A 13,913-nucleotide genomic window follows, 5' to 3' on the forward strand; every position below is an offset into this window, starting at 1 on the left:
TATCAGTGCTAAATAGAACAAGTCTATCGTCCCTAACGTGTAACACAAACTCCCAAAAAAATACAACAAACAAGCACTGAAAGTGAGAATGGTCTTCAAAGCCAACACCACAGTCCTCTCAGCTGACTCGGTATCAGCTGAGTGCAGTCACCGTAACAAGACTCCATTGTCTCAGAGTACGATGAACTGACATGAAATCTGCTCACACAACCACACGGATATAAACACATGGGCAAAGATGAAGACAAAAAAAAACCTGGCACTGTATAAACACACACAAACACAAACACACGTCCAACAAAGACTTTAAAGACAAAACAGCCTTTAATATAAGAGAACATGGAGTTGTATCATAAAAGGGCAGCAGGTACAGTTGTAATGTAAGGTGACCAAAGACCACAGCACTAAAACAAGTACATACACAAAGACAAAATCATAAATGACCACACGACTGGGTATTAAATGTCATCAAAAGCCTGAAGAAAAATGCTTTAAGTTTTGATTTTGAAGAGGTCCAGATCTTCATCATGGACACTTAATGAATGAACTCAAAGCCCTGCTGTGCTCACGACACGTAACAAAATCCCAGATAAATAAGATGTGGCGAGGTCCCTAAGAGCTTTAAAAACAGACATTTAGTTTAAAATTGATTCCAAAGCGGAGTGGAAGAAAATGGAGAGAAAAGAGGATAGGCAATATAAAAGATCTACCTATGTTAGATAGATGCTAGTTATCTTAGATAGATAGATAGATAGATAGATAGATAGATAGATAGATAGATAGATAGATAGATAGATAGATAGATAGATAGATAGATAGATAGATAGATAGATAGATAGATAGATAGATAGATAGATAGATAGATAGATGCTCGTTAGCTACCTAGCTTAGATAGATAGACACCAGTTAGCTTAGAAATATAGATAGATGCTCTTTAGCTACCTAGCTTAGATAGATATATGCTAGTTAGCATAGATAGCTAGATACATAGATAGATAGAAGCTCGTTATCTACCTAGCTTAGATAGATAGATGCTAGTTAGCATAGATCGATAGATGCTAGTTAGCATATATAGCTAGATACATAGATAGATAGAAGCTCGTTATCTACCTAGCTTAGATAGATAGATGCTAGTTAGATGCCGTTAGCTACCTAGCTTAGATAGATAGATGCTAGTTAGCCTAGATCGATAAATAGATGCTAGTTAGCATAGATAGATAGATGCTCGTTAGCTACCTAGCTTAGATAGATAGATGCTCGTAGCTACCTAGCTTAGATAGATAGATAGATAGATAGATAGATAGATAGATAGATAGATAGATAGATAGATAGATAGATAGATAGATAGATAGATAGATAGATAGATAGATAGATAGATAGATAGATAGATAGATAGATAGATAGATAGATAGATAGATAGATAGATAGATAGATATGTTGCTTATTAGCCAGAATTTTGACTTTTACGAAAGCATTTAGCTCGACCCGTCAACCCCGCGTCTCACCCGGTGTCAGCTAATACTGGCTCCAGTTTCCACCCACCACTCTCTCAAAGGATAATCGGTAAATAATGGATGAACGGCGGAAGACGGAAAGAAAACTGTAGGATCGTAGGACAGACGCATGGACGGACAGTATGTAGCAATTTATGATTGATATATTCAATCATAAGACTCCATCCTGAGACAAGTGTGTGAAAAAGGAAGCTTTTTAGGTGGGCAAACCTCTTCAATCCAAACTCTGCAGCGACAGTGAATTAAATAATTATTATTATGAAACACAGTTAATCCTGCATTGAAAATGTAAAGTGAAGGTTGTAGCACTATCTATAGGAAGCTGACCGTTTACTCCATTTGTATCCAACTGCATGATCATGTTCTCCAATAATCAATTGTTGACAGAACATTAATTGGCATTAAATGTGCTGATGAACATAATAGTTGTCAATGTACTGTAGAAGCACGGCAGTGATGCCAAACTCTGTACTGTAAATACATTTAATTTAGACACATTTACTGTGTCATCCACCTCCAGCAGCCTGGAGCGAGAATGTGGAAAATTATGGGGATTGTTACACTTTATGACATCAGTAAAATGTCTTTATTTTTCCATTGGGAGTTTAAGTTATGCATTTGCATCCTTAAGGATAAACTAACATTGGTTTTGGAATATCTAAAATAATAATTTCGTAATGCTGATAGGCACTCAAGGTAAGATTCTTCACAAGCAAATGAACGTGGTATAACCATCAATTTTATTCCATGTTATTGGGTACGTGTGTGTATGCTTTGAAGGTTTTGTCACTAGACATAACTTTTAGAGATTTTTTGTTGTTCTTATTATTATTATTCTGCCTCGGTTTACTCTTTTTGAGCAAAAAAAGATGCATGTTGTGTATTTCATCTACTATCAGCTCTGACTGAGGGAGGGTTTTTTGTGTATACAGCAGCAGCAAATGGGTTGACAGGGACACAAAGCATTGTATTTTCAGTCCAAGTCCAACACGTTTATAGTCGTCTCACTTTACTAGCGCAATGTTGCTTTTGTCTCCATCTGTCTTGACATAAAACAAGAGAGAGAGTCAGAAACAGAACTTTCTTTTCAGGAAATGTCTGAAACTGGACTCTGTAAACGCTGCAGTACCATGGTTCTTAAACTATGATATGTGTACCACCAGCACTACACGATCTTCCTCTGGAGATACTTCGAGGAAAAGGGTATGATAATCAGAGTGGAGCTGAGGAATTTTGATTAAATAATAATTAAAGTCACATTATCTCTTGCTCCATCTTAATCTTATTCCCAAATTATCTTATTGGGAATATTTGGTAGTGTTGTAGTACACATGCAGGCCTGTATGTGGTGCTGTATGATTGATCGTGGTGGTCGGAGGGGCCGTTTGGCGCACATCTGACAGAAGTGGTGGTGTTAGCTAACCACCACCAGTGAGAATGTGTCAATTAATATTGGGTAACTTGTAAAGCGAAGACACTGGGTGTCCAGAAAAGCGCTCTAGAAATGTAATGAATAATAATAACAATAATAATAATAAAGAGAGCAAGAGACGAGCGGAGCTATGACAAGTCATTATATTTTTCCACCCGTCCCAAAATGTGGATACAAATCCTAAACGATCATATGTAAGGGTCCTTAATCAGCCCTGTGTGAACTCATAACAGACTTTTGAAGTTGCTCACTACAATTTGAAAGTGATCCAGCCTCCTATTTACAAGATGCAAGAACACACAGAACACACACACACACACACACACACACACTGAGACTGGCTAACACACACAAACACAGTTATCACGGTGTCTTGCTGTTATTCCAGCGCTCGCTGAGGCAGCCAATCAGATCACCCTGGCGATGAGCACGCCCTGGGCTATTTTTAACCAATGAAGGGTGACTCTCTGCTTGACAGACTGCTTCAGATGACCAGTTACACACTGTCTCTTCATGCACTTGGTGCCAACATGACTCCCCCCTCCCTCCCTCCCTCCCTCTCTTAACAACCACACCACCACCTCTTCTTCCTCCCTCTCTCCCTCTCTCTCTCTTTTCTTTGGCGGTTTTCTCATGTCTAACCATCCGAGGAAAAGAAGGCTAATAATTATCAAAGAGAACAAAGTCCAGGAGAGAGGAGCGCACTTTGCACCGTGTCCTTGACAACTCAGTCCTCATCCCTGTGTGTGTGTGTGTGCGTGTGTGTGCGTGTGTATGTGTGTGTATGTGTGTGTGGCACTTCCTCCAACTTGCTTAATAAGTGAGAACATGTTCTTTCACTTGTCAATCTCTCTCTCTCTCAAAATGGCTTCTCCTCTCTTCCTTTCCCTTACCTCCCCAACCTCATTCAAACTCACCCTCTCCTACCTCCTACTTCACCATCTCATCTCCTCTCCTGTCTCTTTTCACACTCCAACATCACTGTTCTGGTCGTTTCTACTGGGTGTCCCATGTTTCTTCCTCTCCTCATTCCTTCGTCTGTACTTTCTAAAAATCTTTCCGCTCTTTCTTCTCTGGCACTTCATTAAAACTCCCCGTCTGTTTCCCTCCATCTCCTCCCTGTGCTTTTCACCATAAAACTCCCACCCCACCTCCCTCTGTCCTCCTCCCCCCTTTTATTCTCCTCTTCTGAGGCTTAAACCTAATTATCTCCTGTTCTAGAGAACCCCCCCCCCCCACACACACACACACACGGTGGGAACAGCCTGTGGGAAGCAGTGCAGCCGTGAGCGACGGCCAGCGTTTGTTCTCCCTTTAGACCACAGTCGCCTCTGATCACGTCAACACGAGGCACAATCACACACAAACACACACACACACACACAGATGTATAAGCAGAGAAAGAAAGTGAAAAGTACTGTATTTATATTTTAACCACAACTCAAATAACAGCCGAGTAAAGGATGCCATTGTCGCACCTGTCACGCCCTCACGTTCACACTTTATACCGCTTCATACGGGCTGTAATCTGTTAATGATTCAGGGAGACATTTACCTGCAGCTTTTATTGTGCGTGAAACCATGTTGTGATTCTGTTATGAACATGTGACTTAAAGAGGCCGGGGACCCACACTTCAACACAAAGAGCATTATTATTATTATGCTGCTGCTGCTGCTTCTTCGTTACATGAATACCCCGTGGTTGACCTCTGCTGCTTCTCAAAGCTGGGAGTCATTTGTTCTGGTTCTTTCATTCACAAAAAAACATGACATGACATAACACTGGCAACTAAATAACAGAGAATTGAAAGAAGAAGAAGAAGAGCAGCATTATTTTATGTATTATTTCCTTTTGTTATAACACCTTAACACAACTGGACACTGTTTGAAAAACATTAGATGTTATTTATACTTTGGTATTGCTGACTAAATCAGAATATGAAACTAATTATGTGTCAAATGAAATTATATTCCGAGTTTATATTAGAGCTGAAACAATTACGTGATTAATCGATTATTAAATTAATCGTCAACTACTTGATATATATGTACATATATGTGTATATATGTATATGTTTTCGCCGGAGTTTGTTTGTTGTCTGTCTGTTAGCAACATAACTCGAAAAGTCACAGGATTTGGACGAAATTTTAAGTAAATGTCCGCAATGGGACCAGGAACAAGTGATTAAAGGTGCATTATGTAATAAATCTAAAGCAACTGGCCGTAAAATCCAACTAATATGTCACAGAGACTCAGGAATAATATTCATAAAACAAACTGAACTCACCAACAACAACAGTACAGACAAAATATTTTGCAGACTGCAAATCATGTTTATGTTTTGAAATCATGTTTTGGCATGTGGCGCCACCTACCGCCGTCTATCAATCATTGCAGTCAGTAGAGTCTCAGCTGCCGAGCAACCACGAGTTGCCAGTTACATCAGAAAACCAAGCCTTGAATGTAGTAACCGTTTTTGGCCACATTCTTACATATGGCACCTTTAATTACTTTTTTATTTTGGGCGTGATTTGTCCAGGCTAGCACTGAACTGCCTTGGCGGGGGTCTGCGCTCTCCAAGTGCTTTTCTAGTTTGATCAACGATTTGAAGCTTTTTTCATTATTAAAACAAGATTCTGATTGTTTATAGCTTCTTAAATCTGACTATATTCTTAATTTCGTTTGCTCCATATAACAAAGAAATCATTAAAACTGAATCGTTTTGCTTTTTGAAACAAAACAAGACATCCGATCATTATTTTTTTTTAAGTTTTCTGATATTTTATGTACCAAATGATTACTCGATTAATCGATTATGTAACTGATCTTTAGTTTCCGCTGTAGTATATATATAGTATTTAAGATAAACTGTACATATGGTGAAGTTAAGAGGGTCAGGGACTGCACCTGTATCCAGCACTGGGTGGAGTATTTGATATTTGACCAACTTTTTTTTAGGTTGCTGTGTCCAGACAGTGGCTGCCACACACACTGAGAACTTCTGGACAGGTCAGTTTGCCAGCAAGAGAAACCTTTGCACACCTCTGCACACACACACACACACACACACACACAGGCTTCATAAACAGATGGTGTCTCCTGCACTCATGCACTCACACACAGCATGTGCACAGACAGCTTCATGCATGTAATAGAGATATACAGAGACATCACACATGACCACGTCCTCTGGGTTTTGGGTCAAATTATGACACTCGCTAATAGACAAACATGTAATGTACATGTATGTGCATTTGTAAACGCTTTATCCTGCACATCCCAGCTGACACGGGGCGAACGGGGGCAGGGTGACACTGCAGACAGGTCGACAGTTTATGCACAAACACGCGCGTCATTCACGTGTTTCCTTTCCCTGCACGAGACAATGTGAGGCAGCCCAAGCAGAAATGGTAACTTGGCTTGTGACCCGAAAAGTTGCCAGTCCAAGTCCGCAGTCTGGCCAAAAGCTGGGGAATCTGACATTTTATGGAACAAATGATTACTCGAGAAAATAATTAACTCGAGACAGATTAATCGATTATGAAAAGAATCATTAGTTGCAGCTCTAGTACCCAATCCCCATTACTTATTGATAACTGGATACTCTAACTTGACCACAGGGCAGGAAGGGCATCCTGCATAAAGAGCTCTGCCAAATCAATTATGCAGATTATCTGCTGTGGCGACACACAGAGAGTGAGAAACCGAGAGGGAAAAAAACTACACTAGACATGTCATTTCCTTTATCTTTTTCCAGTCTTTTTAAATCAGGTAATTTGAGTTAAATTTGCAGCACAATGAAATCGAAACCTGAAAATGTGGTGATTATATAACTTTAGAAACCAGTGATATTTGATAGGTTGAGTTTTGTCAAACATCAAGAAATAGAAAAAGCTTGATGGTGTGCAGTGCTGCGACACTTTCCCACTGTGGTGTACAAGCACATACTGTAGTCGTGATAGACTTCCACTTCCACTCACTGAGATCACATGCACAGCTGTGTCACACGCTGCAGCTCCATATACACACCATAACATCTCAATCTAATTGACTCATCTCTGTCTGTCTGTCTCCTGAAGAAAGACGGCGGCGCGTACACACACTCACACACACAATTGGTCACTTGATCACACCCCAGATGTTCAAAGTGCCATGAAGGAAAAATGCAGTGAAGGCCTTTACAGTCCTCTGATGCAGTTCTGGAAATAGCTGAGCATCTCTGAAGAGGAACGTAAAGGCTTCCCCTCACAGGATGCTGGCCACCACTTAAAAAAAAAGAAAAAAAAAGAACCAGCTTCCCTCTTTATTCTAACAAAGGTTGTGCACTTTGACAATGGTTTATAGGGTTTTCTGACATGGTCATCACAACACTTGCAATGGCAACATGCTTTGTTGTTGAAGTACTTTAATGTCCAATGTGAAATAATTAATGACATCTAAAAGGTGAGGACGCAAAAGTGTCATAAACAGTGGACTCCTTCCTCCTGGAACCACAGAGGCCTTTGCATAAAGGCTTATTCTTAGAGTTTACAAAGGCAATGGGTAGAAAGTTATATTTCTGCTGATAATCCATCCTAGATGTTACCTATAAACCTAAACCTTTAAACTAGGAATGAGGGATTGGTCCAAAATTAGAGCTGAACAATTTTAAATTGCGATTATTTTGACAGGAAAGAATTACTGTGTGATATTTGTGCAGATCTGTGAGAAGCTAAGATTATATCCCTTCGGTCTGTAGAATAAGACGTGTATAGATCAAGACAATAATTCATCTAAAATAAAATTTTGACACGCATGTTGGCTTTAACAAATGTATGTTATGTTATGCTATGTATTGCCTATTGCGATTCGATCAAATGTGCAGCCCTAGTCCAAATCCCTGGAGCGGATCGTAAAAGTAAAATCTGGTATAAAATCCTATAAGATCAGGTACATTAAGCACAGGCCATAAAGAGAGACCTATAGCACCAACATCATGTGACCAGAATGTGTCAGTGACGGCTGCACTGAGCTTCAGATGTGGACTAAAGATAAACCTATAATTCAATACAAGAAAAAAGCAAAACAGATGAGTGTTGGACTGATACCAAGACAGTGATATGAGTATCAATAGTAATTGGATTACATAAAACCCAATGCTTCTTAACCATTAACAGAAAGAGTTGTCTGCCAGATCCAGTGTCATCATTTCATCCATAAGAATAAGAAATAAAAGCTTGTAGACTTCCAAAGGGTTCCAAAAGTGTCCTTCTACAAGGGCTGAGGTTCTACCTGGAACCATTTGCTTCTAAAACAAGAATCAAGGGTTCTTGGTAACACTAATGGTTCCAGTAAGAACCATTTTGATCCAGAGAACCCTTTAAAACCCCTTTCCTGAATAAAGGGTTTTAAAAGGGTTCTTGGTGGAACCCTCCAAAAAGGTATAACCTTTATAAAAAGGTTCTACCTAGAGCCAAAAAGGGTTCTTCTATGAGGACAAGCCGAAGAACCGTATATGGTTTTACTTAGCACTTTTATTTCTAAAAGTGTAGACTGTGACCAGACAACAGACAAACGGAGGTGGCAGATGAAAACAGAGTCATATACACAGTCATGATAAAGCAACCATCGCTCCTAATATAGTTTCATTAACACCAGAACAGACTCATATCTACTGTATGTCGAGAAACATGTGTGATTTAGAGTATAGTCAGCCCACTAAAGTGTACATACTGTCCCTGAACCTCCTTGAGAGTCGGTCAATCGATGTGCACTGTGTTCCGTACGGCCGGAAATGACCAATCACAGCTGAGAACCTGTCTCATCTGTATCCAGTGAATCATGACTGTGTGATGTGTCACTCACTTACACGGCCACAAGCAAAGCTTATCGGCTGAAAGGCAGAGGTAAAGCCACACGTCAGGACTGCATTACAGATAAAAATGACTTCTGGGAGTAGGCAGCCGACATACGCCAACACATCTACAGCTACATTGATTACATTATAGTGGTATAGTATAGTTCAGGCATTATTCTCCCCACATCTGTGTGGCTTTTCCTCTGGTTTCCTCTTTAGGTGCAGAGATAGGATAAGCAGTATAGATAATGCCGGGCTGGGCTGAATAACTGATCATTTCCCCCCCCAAAAAAGTGCATATGAATATCTCATTATAGCATGCATGGAGACCCAAATCACAATATAAATCGTGACAAGAGCAATCATTTCCAAAAGGTGTTACGTAGCGTAATTACAACATACATTTTGTGTGTTATTTAAGACATATCATCATAAATCTTAACTAATAACGTTGGAAAAGTTCTGGAAAATGTCTTAAGGGACCCAAAAACCCATAGGTGGGCCCCTGACCCAGACTTTGAGAATCTTTGAGAATTTAAGGGACACGTTAAAATACAAATATTGGAATAATCTCAACTCTCCACTGGGGAAAAGTTCCTGTTATATGCTAAGTATCTCGATTACGTTCCTATACACTCTTAGAAATAAGGGTTCCAAAAGGGTTCTTCTACAAGTGCTGAGGTTCTACCTGGAACCATTTGCTTTTGAAAAACCCTTTCCCGAAGAAAGGGTTTTTCAAGGGTTCTTGGTAACACTAATGGTTCCAGTAAGAACCATTTTGATCCAGAGAACCCTTTAAAACCCCTTTCCTGAATAAAGGGTTTAAAAGGGTTCTTGGTGGAACCCTCCAAAAGGATTCCAGGTGGAGCCTTTATAGCACTTAGCACTTTTATTTCTAAGAGTGTAGGAGAAGCCCAAGTATGACATAATGATACTGAAGGAGACTTAGGCTTTAATTAAGACTCTAAATTCACTACTATGTACGAGTGGTGTGAGAAAAGTATATTGTAGTAGTATTTCATTTCATTTCATTTCAGCTACAGCACACTGGATACTGGATACTGATAATAGGGGGGGGGGGGGGCAACAAATACAGACCTAAAACTTAAACTAATACAAATAGAGGTAAATGTACTTCTTCAATTTTGACCCAGCATTGGTTTCGTCCTTTTTTTTTTTTAAAGTGTCAGCAGTGAGGTCTGGTGACACGACCACATGTCAGACTGTTTATTAACTGGAGCGAGTTTGAGCAGGAAAATTATAACAATGTCAGAGTTCAGTTTACCCCGCGAGAGGAAGTACTGGACTTAACGCTCGTGCGAAAGCCCAGAGCAGAGCAGACGCTGTGTGTCACATGTTCTCTGTCAAGAAAAGTTTGAAAAATAATTCAGCGACATTTTCCATGGACTAGAACTCGGCAAAACCAAGTCACAGTGTTTCTGTGCCCTTGAGTTTTTACTCCCTACACCCACACACAGACACACACACACACATGTAGAAGAGCATCAGACGTTTGACAAAACCAGTAAAACTTGGGTTCAGATCAGGGTTAAGTCCACAACAATTTCCATCCTTGCAAAATGGAGGAAAACCCCAAAAACTCATTGAACGATAGGAGCAGTGTTTCTCAATCCTGGTCCTCGGACTCACAGCCCTGCATATTTCAGATCAGTGGTCAGCAATTGGACCGTCAGCATCAGTATCTGGCCCTGGCAGATCACTGTCAGAGCTTTTATTCTGAAAAAATATGAACTTATTCTCATAGATTCTCGAATTGATTGTTAACCTAAAACTAAAACCGAAACTAAAACCTAATCTCCCCAGGTGTGGGGAGTAAATGTCCATTAAATAACTACTGCATATGTTAGGCTCAAAGAAGAAGCAGTAACTCTTCAGATTGAAAGATTATGCACAATAAATATTAATAGTACGAGTATGTAGTCTTCTTAATGACCTGCTGATTAAAGACAACGTCCACATTATTGTAAGCTAAAGGAAAGCAAACGTGGGGTTTTTTTTCTGACTTTGAAAGACTTTTGAAAGCACTTTTGACACAAATATTCAATTGTGTACAGAAAAAATTGGCCCTTGACCATGTTTTCTTGTTGATCCCCTTGATTCTCCGGCTCCAAGACACCTAACAGTCACATGATCAACTCATCAACGCGCTCTGCAAGTGTCATTTTCACACCTAATAGACTCGGTTCTAGTGGGGGTTGCACCATTCAGCCGCTCTCAGTTTGCTTTCACGCGACACTTCAGTGTATAACGTATTCTCCTCCTCCCCTGAGGTGGCGCTGCATCAAGAATTACCGAAGGGGAAGACAAACGATGAAAACAAGAAAACTCGCTCATCTGTTGGTTAACGCAAGAGAACTTCTGTTTCCCGCCACATCCGAGCAAAAAACAGAGCAAATCCTTTTAGCATTTTATGCTAACATAAAAGCATGCGTAGTTTTATCCCCACATCCATATATGACACGTACATAACGATCTTTATGACGAGGATCGATTACAGTCGCGATGAAAGGAGATCCGAGTAGATCTTAGTAAAACGCGTTGACAGATTCTCATGAGTGCACTTTTCATTGTTTTCACTCCGTGGTCTCAATCTTTGTGTAGAAGACGCATTAGCGCTGTAATTAAGGGAATAACAGCTGCATCAGATGAGCTGATCTCTTTAGTTGACTGCTCAAGGAGAGAGAGAAGAGAGTTCTGTCGCGGGGAGTTCATAATCTGCACTGCGCCACAGCCAAGTTTCGCTTTTGCGCAAAGAGACTTTCCGGTATTTAATAGGTGCTGTTCCACCGTGTACTCTCATCTTGTTGGAATAATTTTATTGGTGATCGTTTGCGGCCAGCACGCACCTGTCTATACCCGCGCGTCATCACAACATCGTTTCTGTGGTTACCGGGGGAAACAGGTGGAAAAAATAGGGCGTCTTTTGGGTGTCCTGCCTAAAAGTAGGGCTTCTTATTTCTTATTATTTTCAATACAGTACAGTCCCCAGGACGCCCGGACGCACTGCTGGCTAAAAGCCTGCAGGAGTTCGCTTCTTTGGTGCACCACCACAAGCGGACCCGACTTTCCGAGCAAACGAACCAGGGTTCGATTAAGAAGGAGCCGTTGTGAAGGCACATGCAGGGCAGTGGGTCCAGGGTTGAGAAACACTGTGTGTGTGTGTGTGTGTGTGTGTGTGTGTGTGTAGGTGTGTGTGTGTGTGTGTGTGTGTGTGTGTGTGTGTGTGTGTGTGTGACACAGAAAATAAGAAAGGCACATACATACACACACTGAGGGCTTATTAGACCGTGAAAGACTTACTTCATCTGTTTGACGATGGTGCTTTTCCCTGACTCTCCAGCCCCTGAGGGATAAGAGACAAGAGGACAAGGTAAACTGGCTGTGCATGTGTGTGTGTGTGTGTGTGTGTGTGTGTGTGTGTGTGTGTGTGTGTGTGTGTGTGTGTGTGTGTGTGTGTGTGTGTGTGTGTGTGTGTGTGTGTGTGTGTGAAAGAGCAAGATGGAGACTGAGAAAGAGAGGAGGAGGAGGAAGGGAGAACAGCTTCTTAAAAACCTAAGTGAATAAGGAGAGCAGCAGCAGCAGTGGGGTGGAGATGAAAAAGGAAGGAAGAAAGAAAAAAAGATGGAGAAAGTTGCTGCATCCTTTTCAAACCTCCTCCATCCATCCTCCATCTTTCAAGTTGGACATTCAACCATATTACACATGCTGCTATATACAAGGTGATTTCCCACAGAGAATCAATGAATCAATCTCTAACCCCCCCCCCCCCCCCCCACACACACACACACAATCCAAACCGATGTTCCAGCACTGCCTGCCTGCTTGTGCTCGGCCCTCCCTTGCTGCATGCTGCCATTTTTCCAGCCTCCATCTGCAGTTATCAGATCCCACCTTTCTTTGACCACCAACAAAAAAACTGTCCAATAATAATATCCACCTTCTGTCATCTTTAATTAAATGATTATATCCTATTTCAATCTAGGGTTGCAGCTCGTGATTATGTCACATTACAAGTTAATGTGGAGAAATTCTGTCATTTTCCCTCAATGAATTGATTAGTTGTCAATCAAACTTCAATTTGTCATCAAATCCCCAACAATTTTTTTTTTTTTATTGTCCCAGGGGAGAAAACATTTAAGAGGCCAAAATCAGAAACTGTTTTTATTATATCATGAAAAATAACACTCTTAGATAGATGAATCGACTAAATATAAAGCAGTTATTAGTTTAATCACCGATTATTAATCGGTTAATCGTTGCAGCCATATGCTGCCACAGCAGGTAGATTGAAAGTGATGTAATAGGAAGACAGGGTGTGTTTAGAAAGACACGAGCACTTCCTCTTTTTCTTTTTTTTTTTCTTTTTTAGCTTATAATGAACCAGTTATTTATCTTTTTTGGGGGGGGGTCCAATGTTCATGCCTCTCCCAAACGCCCACCACCATCATCTTCTCCCACCATCATCACCAGCACCACACCTTCTCCATCACGAGCACCACACACACACACACACACACACACACACACACACACACACTTACCGAGCAGCAGCAGCTTGACATCCTTGGCCGCAGTGAGGCCGTCCTCCTTCAGGTTCTTCTCGATGGCTTTGCTCCGGTCCAGAGCCGCCCTCTCCTCTGCGCTCAGAGTACATCCCATGGTTAGAGAACACAGCTTGATGGCGGTACTGGTACCAGGATCCACGGCAGCGACGAGGAAAGGGGGGGAAGGCGTGCAATAAAAATGGTGGACTTTAATTGAAGAAAAAAAATCTTTTTTTTTCTCCTCTTCCCTTTTTCTTTTTGAATATAATTATTCCCTTCTCTCTTTTTAATCCTTCTCCCTCTCTCCCTCTCTCTCTTTCTCTCTGTCTCGCTCTCTCACGCCGGGGAAACGGCGCCGTTAAAGCATTTAAATAAATCAAAGGGTTCCGCTCGCTCCGGAAAAAGACGACACAATGTAGCCTCGTTCCTTCCTCCGGCAGCTGTGGCGACTTTGTTTCTGCGGCGTGGTCTCGGTGCTGCGCGTCCGTCCGTGTCTGTTGTGTCGATAACGGTCCTTGTCGGTGGTTTCCTTCAGTGTGTGTGTGTGTGTGTGTGTGTGTGTGTG

The 13,913-nt window shown here is 41.1% G+C and overlaps 1 protein-coding gene across 1 annotated transcript in view; it reads right to left on the reverse strand.

Annotated features, from left to right (window-relative positions):
* LOC310931055 (guanine nucleotide-binding protein G(o) subunit alpha) overlaps nucleotides 1–13,463 on the reverse strand; it is a gene marked incomplete at its 5' end in the record, with an annotated part of 99,928 nt that extends 86,465 nt beyond the window's left edge. The window contains 2 exons of the mRNA XM_083894135.1: nucleotides 12,105–12,147; nucleotides 13,346–13,463. Of these exons, the coding sequence (XP_083750261.1) occupies nucleotides 12,105–12,147; nucleotides 13,346–13,463 (161 nt within the window). The remainder of the gene's footprint in view (nucleotides 1–12,104; nucleotides 12,148–13,345) is intronic.
* Between the last annotated feature and the right edge of the window lie 450 nt (nucleotides 13,464–13,913).

Source organism: Microchirus variegatus (assembly GCF_963457635.1).
Source record: "Microchirus variegatus genome assembly, chromosome: 8".
Taxonomy (NCBI): Eukaryota; Metazoa; Chordata; class Actinopteri; order Pleuronectiformes; family Soleidae; genus Microchirus; species Microchirus variegatus.